This window comes from Empidonax traillii, unplaced genomic scaffold (genome assembly GCF_003031625.1).
Source record: "Empidonax traillii isolate 1590-97213 ecotype Southwest subspecies unplaced genomic scaffold, ASM303162v1 scaffold735:size313519, whole genome shotgun sequence".
Classification (NCBI taxonomy): Eukaryota; Metazoa; Chordata; class Aves; order Passeriformes; family Tyrannidae; genus Empidonax; species Empidonax traillii.
Window position 1 is genome coordinate 270,408 of NW_020955928.1, and position 19,309 is coordinate 289,716.

General features: G+C 42.7%; 1 protein-coding gene across 9 annotated transcripts in view; it reads left to right on the forward strand.

The window, feature by feature from the left end:
- Positions 1-18,884, forward strand: part of LOC114066114 (Kv channel-interacting protein 1) — a 242,411-nt gene extending 223,527 nt beyond the window's left edge. For all 9 annotated transcript variants that reach the window (XM_027900532.1, XM_027900531.1, XM_027900529.1 and 6 more), the window contains 7 exons: positions 765-889; positions 7,001-7,070; positions 9,760-9,830; positions 11,303-11,410; positions 12,156-12,260; positions 12,818-12,880; positions 15,056-18,884. In XM_027900532.1, the coding sequence (XP_027756333.1) occupies positions 788-889; positions 7,001-7,070; positions 9,760-9,830; positions 11,303-11,410; positions 12,156-12,260; positions 12,818-12,880; positions 15,056-15,103 (567 nt within the window). In that variant the 5' untranslated portion in view covers positions 765-787 and the 3' untranslated portion in view covers positions 15,104-18,884. The remainder of the gene's footprint in view (positions 1-764; positions 890-7,000; positions 7,071-9,759; positions 9,831-11,302; positions 11,411-12,155; positions 12,261-12,817; positions 12,881-15,055) is intronic.
- Positions 18,885-19,309: the final 425 nt, after the last annotated feature.

Below are 19,309 nucleotides of genomic sequence, written 5' to 3' on the forward strand. Positions count from 1 at the left end.
AAGTTTAGAGAATCCCAAACTGACCAACACTAAGTATCTTTATATTTGGGCACTGCATACACTCCTGGGGAAATGGGCTTGACAGGGGAAAACATGCATCAAAAAAGAAGTGAGATTATGGTAATACAGGATGTGATAGGTGTCCAGTATTTTTCTTCCATGTGGAAGAACACTCTCTTGAATAAAATGTACGTAAATGTTTTCCATTTCTTATCTGGTTCCCCAAGAAGTCCACACAAATGCAGGTTGGATTCATTCCAGATTCAGCAACTGTGGACATTACTTGAATTTCTCTTAGGACTAAAGTGACTTTTGATGTCTCTGTAGCAAGCTTTTTGACCAGAACACAGAAGAGTTTCCCTCACTGTTCCCCCTCAGTGTGATGTCACTGTCTAATGTGCTCGAGCCTGTCTGCTCTCTCATGTATTTTTGCACAGCTTTCTTTCAAGCTGGTACTTTGGAAGTCCTGCTCCTCCACGCTCTTCCAGTATTTAAGTATGAAATGTCTGGTGTTGCCTTTCCAAGCAATGTTCTTACCACCAGTTCCAGCTTTGTAAACCAGGAACAAACTGGCAGCCCAGTAACAAATGTGAGCTACTGCTTTACTCCTATGGCTTTTATTTTGCTTTCAGCAGTTGCACAGATCAGTTCTGTTGATGGCTTCTTTTTCTTCTGCTGCTCTGGAAATCCAGTCTGTCCCATCCATCCTGTTAACAGAGCAAAGGTAACAACCAAAATAAATATTTTCCTGTCTTTTCTTTCAGATAAAATTGAAGATGAATTAGAAATGACTACAGTGTGCCACAGACCCGAGGGACTGGAACAGCTTGAAGCACAGACCAATTTCACTAAAAGAGAACTTCAAGTCCTTTACAGAGGATTTAAAAATGTAAGAACACTACTGCAATGAACAGAGTCTAGTATGTATGCCCCCACCAGCCCCAACTGCTCAGATGTATTTTGTATTATCCCATACTAAACATTAGTAGTTTTCATTAGAACTCTCCAACACAGCAAAATGAGCATGATCTGCCTCTCAGTCTAATGTTTATGACACTGTAATATGCCTAAAACTGGGTTTGGATGAATATTCAGCACATAATAGTCTCATTAAACTTGTTCCCCAAATGTCAGCAAGCATGCTATAATTTCCTCAGCTGTGCCAGTACCTTAAGACAACCTGAAAGTATTTTTATGGTTACTTATTTAATCCTTGTTGCCAGTTCCTCACGTTCAAATATAAGCAGTGCTGTTTGCTTTAGCTGCCCAGGATGGGGATTTTAATCTTTTATCTTGCTGGAGAGTCTTGTTTTTGTAGCAGGATGTTAGCAGAGTACTTTAGGACTTTAAGGTCCTGCATAAGTAGGGAATAAGGACAGAATGGCAGGGAATCTGCAGCTCATGAGCCTCAGCTTCTGGGTCATCTGCTGCTGCCTCTCAGGGCGTTGTCATAATGAGCAGAAATGGATGGGGAATGTTGAGGCCACGTGGAGCAGATGTTTTATGGACCTTGAAGAATGAGTGCTCATTACATGTCTGCCTGAGGGTCTGGGTTCAGTCACCCAGGTGGTTTGTGTCAGCTGATGTTTGAATGATGATTAACAGGTCAGAACTGAGCTAGCTCAGTGAACATGGAGTGTTTTTTAAGTGGTCTTGAAGGACAGGTCCGGCATTTCAGCGACCATCACAGTGAAATGCTGAAATGTCTGGGAAAGTCAACTCTACTGGGTATAAACCTGTCCAAAGAAAGCTGAGCTACATTAAATATAGGCAGTTCTGAGGGAAACCTGCTGGACTTTGAGAAGGGCCTTTCATTTTGACAGATTCTTGAAGTTTGCTCAAGGAGTCTGGTGGTTTCATCCTTTATTTCCACGGCTCACCTAAGCAGGCCAAGGTGCAGCTGAGCTTTCTGTATGTTTGTTTGGTGTATTTCTCTATTTGTGCAACCTCTGCTGCATTTAGGAGGACATTTCATGTGTGAAGTTTTCTAACTGAAAACTGATGCTCTGAAACCTCTTCATGCTTTCAGCAGACAGCAAGAAATCATATGTTTTTTGAGACAGAGCTTGATAGGTTAGCACACAGTGTGATATGACATTACTGCCTGTAGTTGGATATTAAACTCAGTTTTGTCTAAGATCTCTGCAATGCTCTCTGTAAATCACGGTTTCAGTGGGGTGAGTAATTTTGCACAGGAGGCAGACTGGCTCAGCTGTTACTGTGCAATTTGCTGCCGTACCAAACCGTCTGCTCTTTGGGATGATGTTACAGTGCCATCTGGAGATTCAAAATCCTTGTGGGAATACAGTCATTTTCCTCTCTCCAGCTTGTACTTACTGCTTGTTCCCAGTGATTGCACAGGTCCTGTTTAATCACCTGAATAATCACTGAGACGTTTACAGGCACTCGTGTTGGGCACAGAGGGATCAGGGTCCTGCTCAGCCCGGATGCAGAGGATTTGGTGTGCAGGAACAGGGAGGGTGTTCCACCAAAGGCAGCTCAGCACAGCCTGGGGTGGCCACAGAATGAGAGCCCTCGCTGACCAGGGTCCTAAATCTCAGCACTTTTATTCCTGTTCTTTCTTTGTCAGCAAAATCTGTTCCCCTCCTCCCTTCAAACTTTCTCAGTCCTTCTCTAGTGTGTCACTGGTCCAGTCTGGTGTTTGTGCTCCAGATTGATGGAAGGTTCCATGAAATTTGGCTCCTTTTGCTACTCCAGAAAGCAGAGCAGGCTAACCTGTGTCCTTGGTGCCTGGCCAAATGTCCCCTTTCCCTTTACCTTCAGCTTGCTCTTCCAGATGTGAAAGGCTGCCACCCTCCAACACCTCTTGGTTCCAGGACCAATATTTCATGTTTTTCTTAGAAGTTGCCTCTAAGCTGTTCTGCATTATGTGAATAGTCTCTTTTGCACCATGGAGTTGGCTGCTGTCTGACTGGAGCCAGATTAACATGAGATGTTTGGTGGGATTTCTTTGGCTGGGGTTCTGCAAAAGCAAAGGAACGGGCAGCGAAACCAGCAGAGCCTCTGGTGGATCTTGCCTTTGTACAACTGAACAAAAGAAAATGCAATACCTCCTGTCTACAAATCTGTCAGGAGAAAGAATTGTTTGAGCTAAACAGCAGTGCTGGCACAGGAACAAAATGGCCATGGAAAGGCATGGGCTGGAATTAAAAGGGTTTCTACCCCCAGAGTAGTAAAGTTTGGGGAACAGTTATGGAATTGCAGGGAGGAGAGTGAGAAACTATTTTTATGATTAAAATTGATAAACTGGTCATGAATGAAGTGACCAACAATAATGCAGAGGTCTGAGCTTGGTAATTCAGTACCTTCCATTCAGATCATGTTTCTAATGACTTGCACTTTTTGGAATTGAGTACATGGATTTAAAAGGCCTGGTGTTTCTATGGGACATTTTGCTCAGTTTAGAGGGGAGCTGTGCTGTTAGGGGAAATGCTTGTTAGCTGCAGGGGATCATTTTCTAATACTAAATCAGGAAACAGACAGCCCAAATAACTGAGGGGCAGCTGGAGACATCCTTACCTTGCTTTAGTGTGAGCATTTCAGCAAACCTGTAATGAAGTGTAGCAGGTGATGTGATTGTCTGTAACAAATCAGGTTTTTGGAGACTAAAGCAAGCAGTACGAGCAAGGAAGAAATGTTCTGATACTTTAACAATCCCCAGAACATCTCCAAACAGGGAGAACATAGAGCAACAAAACATGAGGGATGTGCAAATGCTTAGGGATACCAATCTGGATTGTGGATTTGTCTGTGTCCAGCTCACTGAGTACCTCCAGTTCAGCAAAATGTGACCCCTGAGTGCTCGTCCTCATGTTCTGGCCAAGGGACCCGAGAAGGGTCTGACAGGCAGGTGACTCTTTGGTCCCCTCTGGTCTCTGCATCTCTGCACTGCACACCCCGAAAGCAACTGATGAAGGTAATTTCTGATTCCAGCAGAAGAAAGAACAGCAAGTGCAACTCCTATCTTCTTTTCCTTCTGGTTTTGTTGGTTGGTTTGGTTGGTTTTGTTGGTTGGTTTGGTTGGTTTTGTTGGTTGGTTTGGTTGGTTTTTATGTGGATTCAGCTCCTTTGCTGCTCAGTGGTTTAGAAGCAGCATGAGAGGGAAGGTTCAGAGGCACAGCTCATGCTGCCAGGGATTGGTAGTCAGCTCTCTGAAAACAAGCAGTTGGTTCTGTGCTTGACAACAGTACAAAAAACTGTTCACTGACATTTTAAAAGAATTTGTAGGTTACAGAAATGAGAGGTGTTAACCTAAAGCACTGCTATCAAAGGAAAGCCTTAGGAATACTATGCTTTTTCTTACTGACAAGAATTTGTTATTGAATGAGTGAACCTTTATTAACTTCAGTGAATTTAAACTGATGCTAAGTTTACCTGCTTCATTTCACAAGAGAGATTTCTTTCCAGTCAGCAGAATTAAGTAGTACTGTAGCACTAATGAGGCCTCTTGAGCATTATTTGGCTCTTAAAAAACCAAAAATTGTGATCAATTAGGTGCAAATGAATTGGTACTAGCACGTGTGTCTGAAAGCAATCCAGTCACAGAGAGCTAAATGGGCCCATCAACGTCAGCGCTGCCTTTCCCCAGCACTCCTGAAGCTGTGATGCAAATTTTCATTTGGCTTCCAGATGGAGCCCCTCATTTACAAACTCTCTTTAGCATGTGAAGTTACGGTTCTTAGTGAATATAATACTATACTACCAAGAGAAGAGAAAAAAGTATCTCTTGGTGTGTGGGGCCAGTAGCATCACTATGCTGGAAAGGATGGGTAAGGGCTGTGCTAGTCTAGTTTTTAAAAAAAAATGACAATTTTGTGAAATACTCTGCCCTGTGTGGCCTTGAAGCAACAGCACTTCAGTGACCAAGGAGAACATTTCTACCCAAGAATGGCTGTGGATAGGGTACCTGGTCTGATCTATGATTAAAAGATAACATAAATAAATAACAGATTATTTGTTTAGTGCATGTCAAATTACAAACCTCAGAAAAATGAACATTTAGGAAACATTTAGGAGAATCTCTTATGGCAGTTGTTAGCTTCTATTGAATTATTCTTCCTTTTATAATTTCTACTTCATTAGAAGCAGCATAGACAGATAAAAAACTAACCACTTTTCTTTTGACAAGGAAACCAGGCAATGGGTGTTTTATGAGGTGTTTTGTAATGGTTTGAGGATGCTCATCTAACCAGGAATCTTGCTATACAGAATTAGAGAGTCTTATTAGTTTTGTCAGTGGATGAAAAGACATGGTCTGATCCTGCAGCCACTGGCTTTTGGTCTTTTTACCTCTGGTGTGGGACAAACTTTGATCCTGGAGAAGGGATGGCCGTGGTGAGGTCAAGACCTCAGATTTGGCTTTTAATTGGGACACTTAAACATAACCAGTAGAAGAGCAGTTGTCAGGACAGAAAGACATAGACTAAAAGAGAATTTCAGGGACTTTCAAGCAACAAATTCTCTTTTATTTAGTTCAGCTATCTCCCAAATCACTGATGATTTCCCTCCTAAAGAGTGGGTGGAAAACAGCAAGACTTCTGCATTGGAGGAAAGAACCCAGACCTAGCCATCCTAATTTCAATAGCAAACAGCTTTGTGATTAAGGAACTGCCTCACTGTCACCTGAAGTACCCCCCTTGCTCTCCTTCCATGCCTTGCACAAGATAAAGTGATTTCCTGTTTGTTCTGTCCTTTTCCATGGTTGGTGAATGCACATCAGCAGCAGGTGATGCTGGCAGATCAGAGGCTTGGAAAAAATGCCTTTTTCCTTTCATAGGCTTTTCGTGGTAGAAGAATTTCTTGTCAAAGTCCTTTTTGTTCTTAAAAGGTATCTAAACAACTCATCAATAAATAAGTCATAGGCTTGAATCTTCCTCCAGCTTTTTGTGTCACTAATTCAAAGGGATTTTCTTCGACTTCCGAAGGTTACTCATCTGAAATTCCACAACCTGTGACGCTGTAAGGATAAGGCTGGCAGCAAATTCACCAAATAGTTTTTGTGCTGTTTTCCAGCTGTCTGTGGCCCTGCACCCTGCTGGGTAAGAGCTGCATCTTTCAGGGGTGCTGTCCAGATTCTGCATCTGTGCCCAGAGGGCACCTCCTGCCCCAAACCACCATCATGGCTTGGTTTTGCTCAGCTGTAGCAGCGCCAGTGTGAACCTTCCAGCCAGGGATCAACCCCCTTTTCCCTTCCTACATCCTGCCCCACGGGACTGGTCAGGAATTTCAGTGCTGAAAACTGCCCACCTTCTTCCTGAGGGTTTACCCTCATTTAAAGCAGCCAAAAGGGAAATTAAATGCCTTGCACTGCAGTACCAGAGCTTCAAATTAAATAAGCCCACAGGTCACCAGCTTAGAGAATTTGCATGGGCACAGTCTGGCTCCTCAGAACTTTACAGGAGATTGAGCAGATAAACAGGTTAAAAATGGTCTAACCTTTTTGGTTATTATTAATGCTTGTTTGTCAGGACTTACTGGTGTGGTATGAACTGTTCACCTCCATGGAGCTGGTGTCAGGCATCCAGCTACAGTCTGCTGCTGAGGATTAATGAATTCATATCTGTGGAAGCATCAGACAGGAAGGTGGTAGCTGGCATGAACATTATTTGTAATTATTAGATGAAAGCTTCATATACCAGAAGGCATGAGCTACCTTTCTAGGTCATCCTATAAAACAGCGATGAAACACTGCTGAAAATGCAGTTAGAAATGTTAATAATGGTGAACCAAGTCTGAGAGATGCTTAAGATGAAATTGCAGGCTGAATTACTTCAATTTCTCCAGCTGCACAGCCTGTGCACGCAGAACACTGTGAGAACAGCAAAGTGATTTGTTTAATTGCTCTCTTCGGGCCTATAGAATTTTGCAAATGAACCTTTACAGAGCTGTGTTTTTTCTTGATTTTTTTTTCTTCCTCATCTTTTTTTTCGTTTTGTTTGGGTTTTGTTTTTTGTTTGTTTGTTTGTTTGTTTTCCAACAGGAATGTCCCAGCGGGGTTGTTAATGAAGAAACATTCAAACAGATCTATGCACAGTTTTTTCCTCACGGAGGTAAGCAGAGTGTTTTGTGCCTGTCGGGGTTATTGAAGCATGCCTTAACATTCCTGACTGCAGAACTGCTGCACATCAGCCTGCAAGGAGTGGGAGCCGAGCTTAAGCTTTGCAGGATTTTAGACAGAAACACAAACATCGAGGTAATAAGGTTGTTAGGCCCTTTGAACAGTTATTTCACACAGACAAACCCGTTAAAACTACCCCTTGTTTTCAGCTCTTTATTCCCCAGGTCCAAAATAGAAACTGGGGATTGATGCTTTTTTTTCTTTACTGACTTTCTGGTTGGTAGAAAGTAAGATTGCTCCCCCTCGGTGTGCCTTTGCTTCCCTGCTGTTGGACTGCTGGGCATGTGGTGTCCATCACAGAAGGCTCCCAGACCTCATTTTGGTCTGAAAATTAATAAAAACCCCCTTAGAATTCTTAAAGCAGTTCTTAGTTGATATGTGAACTACAGGCTACTTGAAATGATAATTTTTGGGGTTTGTGTTACTAGGAGAGGGCCATGTCATATATGGGAATATTAAAGTATTGTATTAAATCACTCAAATAATATATGTTATTGCCATAACAATGATGGGTGCTGTTTTCGACCTGAAAAAAAATGAGTCCTCTTTTTAGTAAAAGATCAGGTTTGTGAGGCTTTTCAAATTTATTTCACTCTGAAGTAGCTGCAGAATACACTCCCTGGGGAATGATTAGTGATGTTTCTGCAAGAGTGTTTGTATGCATGTGCTGTACTTTAAGAAGGTCATTAGCAAGTGTTTTTTAAACTAAATTTCAAGAAAAAACACATTATGTTTATGTGTTTTACAATGACTGGGACCTCAAAGATGTACACCTATAGAAAGTTTGCATTAAATTTCAGTATAGATTTGATTATTTCCTGTTGTGATTGCTTTGTTTTGCTATAAAATTCAACCAGTCCACTGATTGATTGCAAACATTTAGGTATTTATGATCTCAATGTATTTCTGGATGTGTTTTTTTTTTTTTTTCCAACTTGAGTTCAAGTAGGTCCAAGGAAAATCAGTCACTCAAACAACTCCTTTTCGTGACCCAGCTCAGGTGTAAAAAGCAGTCAGGCACAGAAACTTCATTTTTTCATAGATAGATAACTTTTTTCCATTCTACTGAGGTTGTCAAAGATTTACCTTTCCTTTTTCTGTGTGTCCCATTCCCTTGAAATGTGATTCTCCCTTATTTAATGATGATAGAAGTACAACCATGCTTAATAGCAAATCAGTTCAACAGCAGATGGGATTTTGTATTTTACACTGTTTTCTTTCCCTTGGTTTCCAAACTGTTTGTATAATCTCAGTGTCGTAAGTTGTGAGATTTTGGAATCTTCAGAGATTCTTTCACTTTTATGGCTCTCTTTACAGATAAACCTGTGCAACCTAAAGCTGGTAATGTAGCTCTGAATTATAACAATTGACATCCCAGGGCTGTGATTTTTTTGTTACACAAGGCTCCTACCCTTGACAGTTTTAATTTTTGTTAATCTGTCACCAAGTGATACTAGGGAACTAAGTATTTCTTAATGTACATTGTACCAGATTGAAATAAGATCTCTAGCTTTATATTTTTAGTTCGTTGTTTAGGTTAGTTTAATAGGAGCTTTTAGTAGGACTACCCCATAAATAATGCTGTGGTTTTACTCTGGAGCTATTTTATTTTAGAATCCTTCTCTTAAAAATCTAATACACAATGTTTTTTTTTTTCCCTAAAGTCCAGTGTATTCTATCCTTATGAATGACAGTAACATAAGTATTTGATTTTTCTGCACACTGTTACACTTTCCTGGATTTAAACAACGTCAAAGTAAGGAGATGCTGAGTGATTCCACCTGTGTGCACAGCACAGGGCACCAGGCTTCACCTGAATACCACACTTGAGTGTGGAGACTCAGGTTTGACTGATGCTGTGTGCTGGAGACAAAGAATAGGAGAGACCAAAAGTGTGTGGCTGCTAGAGTAACAATGAAATAATTAAGGAACATTAATGCCTGTAGCTTCTGTCTTGAAAAGCTCTGGTAATACAGAGAGCAGTGCAAATTGCCTCCAGAGCAGAGAACACTGAAGGTCTTAGAGCTGTACACCAGTTGGATTGTTTTCTGTACACCATTGCTGTTATTTCTAGTCAACAGCCATCATTCACACGGCTACAGAGCCTCTCCTTGTCAGTAGAAAAGGTTTTCTAAAACCAGCAGTTCAATATTCAAAAGGATGAAAAGGTTCCTCAGGTGAGATTGCTCTCTAGCAGTCAAGTTACTGGAGCAAGAGCCATCTGAAGGTGGGCAATCCCTGGGGGTCTCTGCCATGTCTCACACAAAACAATATGGTAGAGGAAGGGTGCACATGTGCTGCAGACGCTCTTTGGGTTTTTTTGCTGTGTTTCCCACCAGAGCTAATACTCCATTTGACCCAGAGACATTCTGGGACGGTTGGGTTTTTCCTGCTCGTTCTTTCAGGTACAGCCTCACAATCCAAATAGTTTCTACTGGAACAAAAGCTTTTGCATTTCAAGGCTAAGGACGGTGTCAGGATTTTGCAAGTCCATGTTAACATTTGCTGGTTCACAGAATGCTACAAGTTTGGTTTTTATACAGAAGGAAAATAAGGTTGTGACTGTTGTTTAGAGCCATTAAAGAGCTGCTGTACCCGTTCATGTTTGTGTTTTTTTTCAGATGCCAGCATGTATGCACATTACCTCTTCAATGCATTTGACACTGCACAAAATGGCTCAGTGAAGTTTGAGGTAATTGTTTTGCATCTTCCTTCTCCGCCACTTCCTCAGTTTTGTGTTTTTAAGCTTTTCCGTCCGCTCTTCCTTGTGAAGTAGTGGGACTTGTTGAATTAAGGGTTAGAGGTTTCAGTCTGAAGTCAGGTGATGTTCTAAAATCTGGTTCAGTCTTTTTTATGCAGATGCAGTTGTGTTTCCTCACAGTCAAGAAACACCTCGATCAGAACAGTCAGAGTCAGAAGGAGAAAGCACAGAGGTTTAGGTGGCAGAGAGGACAGTCCCAGATGAAGAGAGATGAGGGGCACAGATAACTTGCAAGTTGTACCTTCTGGAGGCATCAGTCATTACATGATTGAATAGTTATATCTGTATCTTCCTGGAATATGGTTATTCTGTTTATGGAAATGGGTTAATTCATTGAATGTCAAATGGGAGTGTTTCCATGTGTATCCATGTGTCTCTGTAGAAAGGGCTGCAGTATAGGTTTTGCATATGACACCTACTCAGTAGTTAAAGGTGTCCAAAAACCCAAACAGACTGAGAATAGGGAAATGCTATTAAAACAAAACAAAACAAAACAAAACAAAACAAAAAAAAAAACCTAAAAAAAAACCCTAGAAAATGCTGAGCTTTCCTACCTGGCAGACCCGTCTATTTGTTGGTTCTCAAACATAAGCATTTTGTCCCCTTTTTAATAATGTTCAACAAATTCAAATTGCTCTGAGCCTTGGCAAAAAGGAACAGGGTGTTAAAAACAGTGATGCACTGCCTCGTGAAGAGCTCCTGGAGGTGACATGGGAAGGACCAAGGATGTTAAATAAGTTATGAGAAACTCTACAGCTCCATCAGCATGAGGCTCTGCCTGTGCTAACAAACCCCTGTAGCAATGCTACTCCCAGTGCCCATGCCACCATGCAGTATAAACAATAAATCAAAGTTATTGGAAGCAATAACTTTACTGGAAACAAAAAATTGCAATTAAAATGCTGTGTCCCACACTGAATAATTAGTGACAGGGAATCACATCTGGTCAAGTCTGACAGATTTTGCCAGAGAACAAAACCCCTCTGTTAGGGGAGTTTAGGATCTGTCCATCTCTCAAAAGAGGACATTGAGAAAATGCTGAATTTTCTCCCTACTTTGCCAGCACTTGGATCTGGAGGGAAGAAAGCATCAGCTTCTATTTCCATAGGCAGAGTCCAGCTGTATTTAGCCAGATAGTGGCAACCTGAGTGAGGACTCCTTGCAGCAGGGAGGAGGATGGCCACTGGAGCATCTGGCACTGCTCTTAAAAACCAAACATCTTAGCAGGTGCTTCATCCATTGAGTTCAGTCAGAGAGGTCACATTTTCAAAAAGGGGACCCAGAAGAGGTTGATAACCATATGCTCCATCCTAAAAAGATGAATCTTTTGACTGGCATCATATAAAGAGGACTTAGAAAAGAATGCTGTGAAAATTCACACTTCTCTCTCTGTCTCAAACCAGGATTTTGTGATGGCATTGTCCATTCTGCTACGTGGAACTGTTCATGAAAAGCTAAGATGGACGTTTAATCTGTATGACATAAATAAGGATGGCTATATAAACAAGGAGGTAAGGCTGTTCCTGACAAATGTGGTTGATTTCAGAAGAGAGGCAACTCTTTTTTTTATTGCAGACCACAATTAATTTTGCATGCAGCTAATTAAAAGCAAATCAGAATGGACTTGAGCATTTATCTGTGTCTAAGCAAAGTGCACAGAGATCTTATTGCATGATTTGCTAGACATATTTTCCTATCTTGTAGTGCTTTTAATGAATTGCTTTAGCTAGGAGCAAAATCCTAGGTACGGCTGTGAGCCTCATAACCTTTGCAAAGAGGAGGGGGGTGGTGCTGGCAATAATGAGCTGGTGGCTGAGGCACAAGGGCTTGCTTTCTGCACTGCAAGGCACAGTGTGGGTCACCTGAAGCCCTAGAAAGCCCCCCAGCGCCACTTCCAAATCCTGCATTGTCACCTGCTTTTATCTTCTTCTCAAGTATCGCTTGTTCCCACTGTGGGAGGTCTTGGTTTGGAGTCACGGTGACCCTGAATATGCTTCGAATGCATTTGGTCTACTCAAAACCCCACTTGCTCTCAGCAGCTGCTGTGTGTGAGCACAGGCCCTGGGCTGGAGGAGCAGAGGGAGCACGGCCAGGGCAAAGGCAGGGGGAGAAGAAATTGCTTTAAAGAGGATGAATTTGTATGTCATGGCACGTGTGCTGTTTTGTAATAGGAGGAGGGGGGTGAAGAAAAGGGCAGTGCAAGACAGAAAGGTGTCATCGTTCCTCCTGATTTCCCTCTTGTGTTTGTGCTGGCAGGAAATGATGGATATCGTAAAGGCAATTTATGATATGATGGGGAAGTACACGTATCCAGTGCTCAAGGAAGATGCACCGAGGCAGCATGTAGAAGTGTTTTTCCAGGTACCTTGGTTTTTGGTGGTTTTCTTAACACTTGGGCTATGCACTGATAGACTATACGGGAAAGTTGTGTCTGTGCCTCTCTATGTATTCCAAAATAAACCCTAGCAACCATTCAGCCTAACACTGCAGTGTCTGCTGACTCCCTGGCTCCAGGAATATCTGACTGGTCTCTTAGCCTGACCCTTTGCACTGGGATGTGCCACATGCAGTAAGTCCGAAGCCTCTGCGTGTGTTGCTGCCCTTCTGTGCTGCTTCTCCGAACCGCCCTAATGACAGGCAGGAACGTGGGTGGGGGATGGTGACGCAGTGAATAAATAACCAGTGGAATAAGCGCAGAGATTGTGGTGTATGTCGAGGAAATAGCTGGAGATAACCTCCAAAGTGGTCCAAATCCCAGAGTCCTTAGCAGTCACCAGTATCATCTAGCAACGACACTGAGTCTGTGATCTAAGCTTATCAAGTGCCCAGCTTTATTCAGGTTGCATTAACTCAGATATTATACTGCAACAACGGTGTTACCAATGAAAACTAATTTTTTTTTAAATTTTATTTTTCAGAAAATGGATAAAAACAAAGATGGAGTTGTAACTCTAGATGAGTTTATTGAATCGTGTCAGGAGGTAAGGACTAAAGTATAACTGCAAGGAAAGGTCTAGCTCATGCCACATCATTTGCTTCTGTTTGGACAAACTCTCTATGAAACAAGATGCTGCTCAGGATTCTGGGGTTTTTTTTGCTTTGTGGGGAAAAAAAGAAAAAAACAAACACAAACCAGCAAAAAAAATAGCTTCCAGACTGAGTTTTTGGTGGTGCTTTGTGAAGCCTGTGACTGAATAGTGAAGCAGTGAGTGCCTCTAGTCTGTAAGCAAGCACTAGAGAAGTTGTAGGCAACACTAGAGAAAGCTCATAACTGCCTTGGCTGGGGTTTTTTGGTTGCTTGGTTGGCTCAGGTTTTTTGTTTTTTTTTCGTTGGTTGGGTGGGTTTTTGGGGAGTTTTTCGTTGGTTGTTTGTTTTCTAATTTCATTTGAAAAGTCTGATACTGTCTCTGAGTTCTACCCCAAATATCTTCATCAGGTACCACATTGCTGTGACTGCCCAGAGACAAAGGTGTCTCCAAATCTTGCAGTTGCAGCACTGAGTTACAAAGCCAGTTGATGTTTTCATGGTCAAACGTTAAAAGCAAATACTGTCCTCAGAGCGACGATTTTTATTTTATTTTCTCTTTTGGAAATCAGCTCTCTCTTGCAAACTCCCTGTGTTAGGATGGCTGTGATAAATGTTTAATGGTACTTTTAGCACTGGCATAAAGAAGCATCTGCATTAACAGGCCTGATGTCTGTTGTCTTAGACATCAGTTAAGCATGTGAATGTTTGCTCAGAGATATCTCGAATACTTGACCAGTGCAATAATGGTCTAAAAGGCAATCTCTGCCTTTTGTAACATTTACATCAGTGCAAATAACTGCATAGCGGCCCTTCTGTGTATTTTACTTTCCCTGGAAAATTCTTTCAGCCAGACAGCTCTTCTGTCCCTGAGCAAGGGCAAAATGTTCTCTCTGGAGGGCTGGGCTGGCTTGCTTTTGGTTCTATGTCAAGCCTGGCTCTGGCCATATCCAGATTACCCCTCAGTCAGGGACTTCAGGCAGCAAAATCCTTGTTAGCAGGTGCATAATAGAAAACTAATGTTTTTCAGTTACTTCATTCTTGGTCCCTCCTGGTTGTTTGGCTAATTTTTGGCACCATCTTTACTCTGAACACTTGTGTAGTGTATTATTCTTCACATTCATCATTTGACTGTAGGTATGTCTATGATTAGTGGTCTCAGAACTGAAGCAGCTTTACTTCACTTGTAACTGTTAAATTCTTTGCTCTAGTTTGAGTTTGGTTCCTTTTGTTGCCATCCTTGCCCTCGGAGCTGGGCAGATTGATGCACTGGCAGGTGTGGGTTCCTGGTGGGCAGGAATTATTTATTCAATCTTTATCTTCATGAAATAACAAACATTAGTGCACTACAGTGTTTACTTGTGCCACTGCAGAGGCTCTGGCTCGTGGGCAGGGAACCCCTGGCATTGCCTTGGAGAGGGTGATTGGTATCCACCAAACTGTGTTAGAAGTGAGGTAGCTAATCCTGCCTCAAAATATGACTGAGGAATGCAGTGCAATCGAGCTCTTAAGTTGCTCAATGTGGAAACCTAATTTTATGTTACAGGCAGACAGCTATTCTAACTTTTGGAATAACTGAATTCCTGGGAGGGGAAAAAAAAAAAATCATCACGTTTTTGTACACTACTCTGGTTATTACTTTGAAGTACAATTTCAAGATTTCAAGAGAAATAATCCAGGATTTCCCTTGTGTCTGTAACTTTCTTGTTTGGCTCTAGGAACCTTGGAGAGGCTGAGATTGCACAGATTGCATGTGTTTTGGGTTGGAGCTGGTTGTGTTTCTGGGATGAAGTGCTCCCTCAAGGCAACTTTCTTATCTGTTCAAAATGTGCCATTTCAGTCGGGCATGTGGAGCATCATCAGCCAGGTTCAGTGGCATCTGAGGGTTTAGCACAACCACAGCCTGTCCTTGCCTGCTCCACACCAACTCAGAGCAAAAGTGAGAGACAACTGCTGTGCTGAGCCGGGGCCTGGGCACCGAATCAATCCCAGCTCATGGAGGGGGAAAAGCATTACCAGAGCAAGGCTGTTTCCTGCAGGAGCAGCTGCAGAGCTCCCCCTGTGCCAGGCAGAGTCATGAATTGTGCTTGGCCCTGCTGGTTTCACAGAAATACCTTTTGCTTGCTTTCAGGATGACAACATCATGCGATCCTTACAGCTCTTTGAGAACGTCATGTAACCTCGGAACCAGCGTTGGAGGAGCCCGAGACTTCCTGTGTAACAACGATCTCCTTTCTGGGTGAAAGCTTTTTACAACTGAGCCATGTCCAGTGTGTGAGGATTTTGTATGACATCTCCAACCAAATGGCAACTGAATGCAACCGATCCCACCTCTTCTCCCCGGGAGACGCCGGTGGCCCTTTGTTTCATTTTGGAAGCATGTGAATATTTTAATAAATCCTGACAAGAGAGAACTGCTGCTCGAAGTTCAATGAGTAATATAGAGCATTGTTTGCTAGGCACAAGTCCTGCTTTTAATCTAGCAAGCTTAATTACCTATGATAGCACATGTCAATAACTATTCAGCCATCTATTGCCAGTGACAGCTCAGTCTATGCTACCATACGGCGCAATGTTTGATGAATGCCTTGCCGTTTATCCGCTTTGACAAAAGTCACATCTGCCAGGGCAGTCTGTGAAAAATGAACAGTCAATATACCTGGGACATTGAACAGACAGCCTGTGTAACCAGTATCCCCATTTCTGCAGAGATCCCACTTCTCCTCTCACATGCACTGGTGCCACCACGCTGAGTTTGGTGGAGTTCTTCCTGAACACACAACCCAGGGGATCTTCATGCCAGGGTGAGCCAGAAAGGAGCAAAACATGTTGCACATATAAATAACAAACTACAGAACAAATCCTGTTCAGTGATGGTAAGTTCCTGAAAGACCAGGCAGGTTCATAAGGGCTGGCACAGAAAGATGATTACCTGCTCTGGTCCCAGCCACCTGCTGCAGTCCCAGCGTGTTTGGGGCACCAGGTGATTCTCCACTGTGCATCTCAGAAGCACTGTGGGCACGTGCTGTGGTCCTTTCGCTGTAGTTTGGCACACACTTCCTAAGTTCATCATTTGAATGTTTGTATTTTTCCATTGGACACGACAGTAAGTTCTTGCCCCCTTTATGGACTTATTTTACTTAGTGAAGAGCAGGGCCCAGAAGATGCAGCTGTGTTTCCACATACAGACCTTGGCACCCACAAATTGCCCTGAACATTTAATTGGGAGCTACTGAGTTGTTATCAGCCTCAGAATCAGATGCCAGGCCTGCATTTTTGTCCTACAAGGCAGTAGCAGACCCTGTACAAGGCCCATTTCCTTGCTAATGCCAAGTAGAGTATTGCTTTGCGGAGTTGTTTTTTTTTGATTACTAAAACAGAAAAAGTAATGAAGTTAAACCAAGGTTGGATTTTGCCCAGTAGATGATTTGTCAGCTGGGGAACATGTCAGAGCCTTCTCTGCAGAAGCCTCCTAGGAAAGCAGACACACTGCCATCTCCAGGTAGGTAATGGCTGAGAAGCCAAGGGAAGGAGGGAACAGCCAGCTTTTCCAGCTGCTCAGACCACACAGACAGGACGGTCCCTGCCACAGTGCTGCATTGCTCCCAGACAGTAAGCCTATATTTTTATTGTATCAGATACTATATTACAAATAAACTGTTAGCAGTGAAGATATATTTTAAAAATTATGTAAGTGTAAGCTTTTTATAATACAGAATATATAGAATGACTCAGTTCTGTACCCCTAATTTTATAAAAATTTCGTCTATTGAAGCGTTCCTGATTATAGAAGTAGGTCTGATCAGTCCTAGTGTAATGATGTGCTGATTCCCCAAGATGGGGCATTTTCACCTTTTACTATCCTCCTCCATACACTTCAGTGCAGTCTTAGTTTTATTTCTCTAAGTTGTCCCCTTGTCACAAAAAGTGCTGTTCGAGTGAAGTTGCATGTCTGCAGGAATGACCCCCTAATCTGTCTTGTTTATTGCCTTTCATGCAAGCACCATTAATTCCTTCCCAGCAGTGATCCAGAGCACAGCAGCTCCCACAACGGGCTGTGTTTGCAGGAGGGATGCCATGCTGTGAGAGTAGCTTGTCCTCTGGTGGTTGGGTACTGTCTGTTTAGGTTTTATGTAACAGGCACTTGATAAAGACATCAGTTGTAGCTGAAATAATACACAGCTTACACTGTTATTTCTTGAGCCCTCTTGCAATCACTTTAGAAAAATTACAGAATGTAATATAATTAATTACCTGCTTTTCCTCCCACCAAAACAACATCTGTCTGTTATCAGTCGAAGCAGGGAACTGCAGAGGAGGGAGAAGTGCTCAGGACAATGGAAAAGACAAATTTGCATGGGGCTAGCACAGTGCCTTTCTCCTCTATGTCTTGCTCCCAATGAGATGGCACATACAGACAGAAAGGTTTGGAATGTGCCCTTTTCAAAAGGAAATGTTATTAGCTGCACGGTGCCATAGCCCCCGAAGCGAAATTAATCTCTGGAGTTCCTGTGATGAATTTGGCCTCAGCTGTTTCCCGTCCCTGCTGGCAGCAGTGCCGTGCAGGGCAGGGCTGTGCTGGCACCCTGTGTGGAGCACCACACTGCCAACAGCTGCTGTCCCTGCCACCACATGCTGAAGTACTTGCTGGGTACCAGCACAGACCCTGCAGATCTGGCACCTCCTTTGTTGCTGTGCCAGCTTTCCACTGCCAGGACTGACGGGGGTGCCTCAGGGAGGTGCTGACAGCCACACTGAGTCTGCCCTTGAGGCCTGAAGAGCTTCAGTTTGGGTCTCACAGGAGGCAGACGCCTCCCAGGCACCCCTGATGTTCAGCCCTGGGTTGAGCTCTGTGTTCCACCTGAAGGCCCACGGCAGCTGAGACAGGAGGGTTTGCAAAGTGGCACCCACAGTTGTATTTTGCTGTAGCTCAGATTGCAGATTCTGTCCGTGGCAGAGTTCTTGCCATTGCAAAAACCAATTATTGCCCTGTGTTTGTCCCTGATCCCACTGCTACAGCCAGAGTTTGGGATGCACCAGTGTGCAGTACGGCAGGTGTGCTCCAACAGAGACTCAGTGACTGTGAGAGAGTTGTACTCTGCATGGAAATGGCTTTGGGGTTGGTTTGTTATGTTTTACCATGAATGTTACTCTGTAAACTTGCTCAGAAATGGGCCTTGTAATATTTATGACAAATACTACTACAGCTTTCTAAATAAAACACAAGTATGCTATTCCAATCCCTACCCTCATCAATCCTCCTGCCAGCACGTGGAAGGCAGTTCCTGTGCTGCTTCTCAGTTACAGTCAGACTATCTGTCAGTGCTATCAGCTGTGCACATTTCCTCCAAGTGGTGAATGTTTAAATAACGTCTGAATCGGGACTCTGACTGTGTCATTAGTTACAAGCATTAGTCTTCATCTTCATGCCAGCATTTTTTAAAGGAAGCCTTTCTAACATACGTTTTATGCAATGTGTTGAAAAATAGGAATGTGATTAATGATAATGAAAAAAAAAAAAAAATGTACCGTGCCTGTTCTGTGGCTGTTTGGCTGTTTGTTTGTTTTCCTGTTCCTCTGAATGCATTGCAATATTGTGAGTAACCAAGCTGTGAGCCTGAGGCACAGATACCCTGAGGTTAAGGCACCACTGGGCAGGGCTGTGGTATTGCCTGACTGTAACATGTGTTGAGAACAAACACCCTCGTGTCCCTTGGTGACCTCTGGTGAGGTGATAGCAGCAGTGTATCAACCTTTTCTTCCTTTTCATGGAAGTGCCATGAAAGACCTAAGGAAACGTGCAAATAATGTAAATTGTGATAACTAAAGCCATGTTAATGGAGCAGCCATGTAAAGCTTCACTCTTACAAATGCTATTCTCTGATGGTAATTTGTACTCAATTTTGTTGAATGGTTTAAAAAAAAATGTTGCTTTTAATAATAAAAAGAAAATGTCTCTAGGAGGGTGTCCTTTCTTAAGCCCAATATGTATTTTTTTCTTAAGGGACACTGTCAGGTTAAAAATTTGCAAAGAAGCTTTTAAAAGTAGGACTCAAACACGTGTCTGTGTGCATAGGGGCTGTGAATCTGAACTGTGCTGTGAGTGTAGCACTTACATGCCAGTGATTTATCTGCATCACTGATTCAGGGGTGCTCTTAGTGTGGTGACATACACCAGACTTATAGTCTGGCCCTTGTGTAAATAAGAACTCAGAAATGTTCTTCTACCTGCATCACTGATAGTATTTTGGAGTAGTATAAATGGAAAACTTACAGGCATGTCTTCTCCTTTCAGCAGTTTTGCAGTTTTGCTCAAGCATAAGCAGGAAAACAGGCAATTGAGTTGAAAAAAAAAAAAAAATGCAAACACTATTTTATGTTAGAA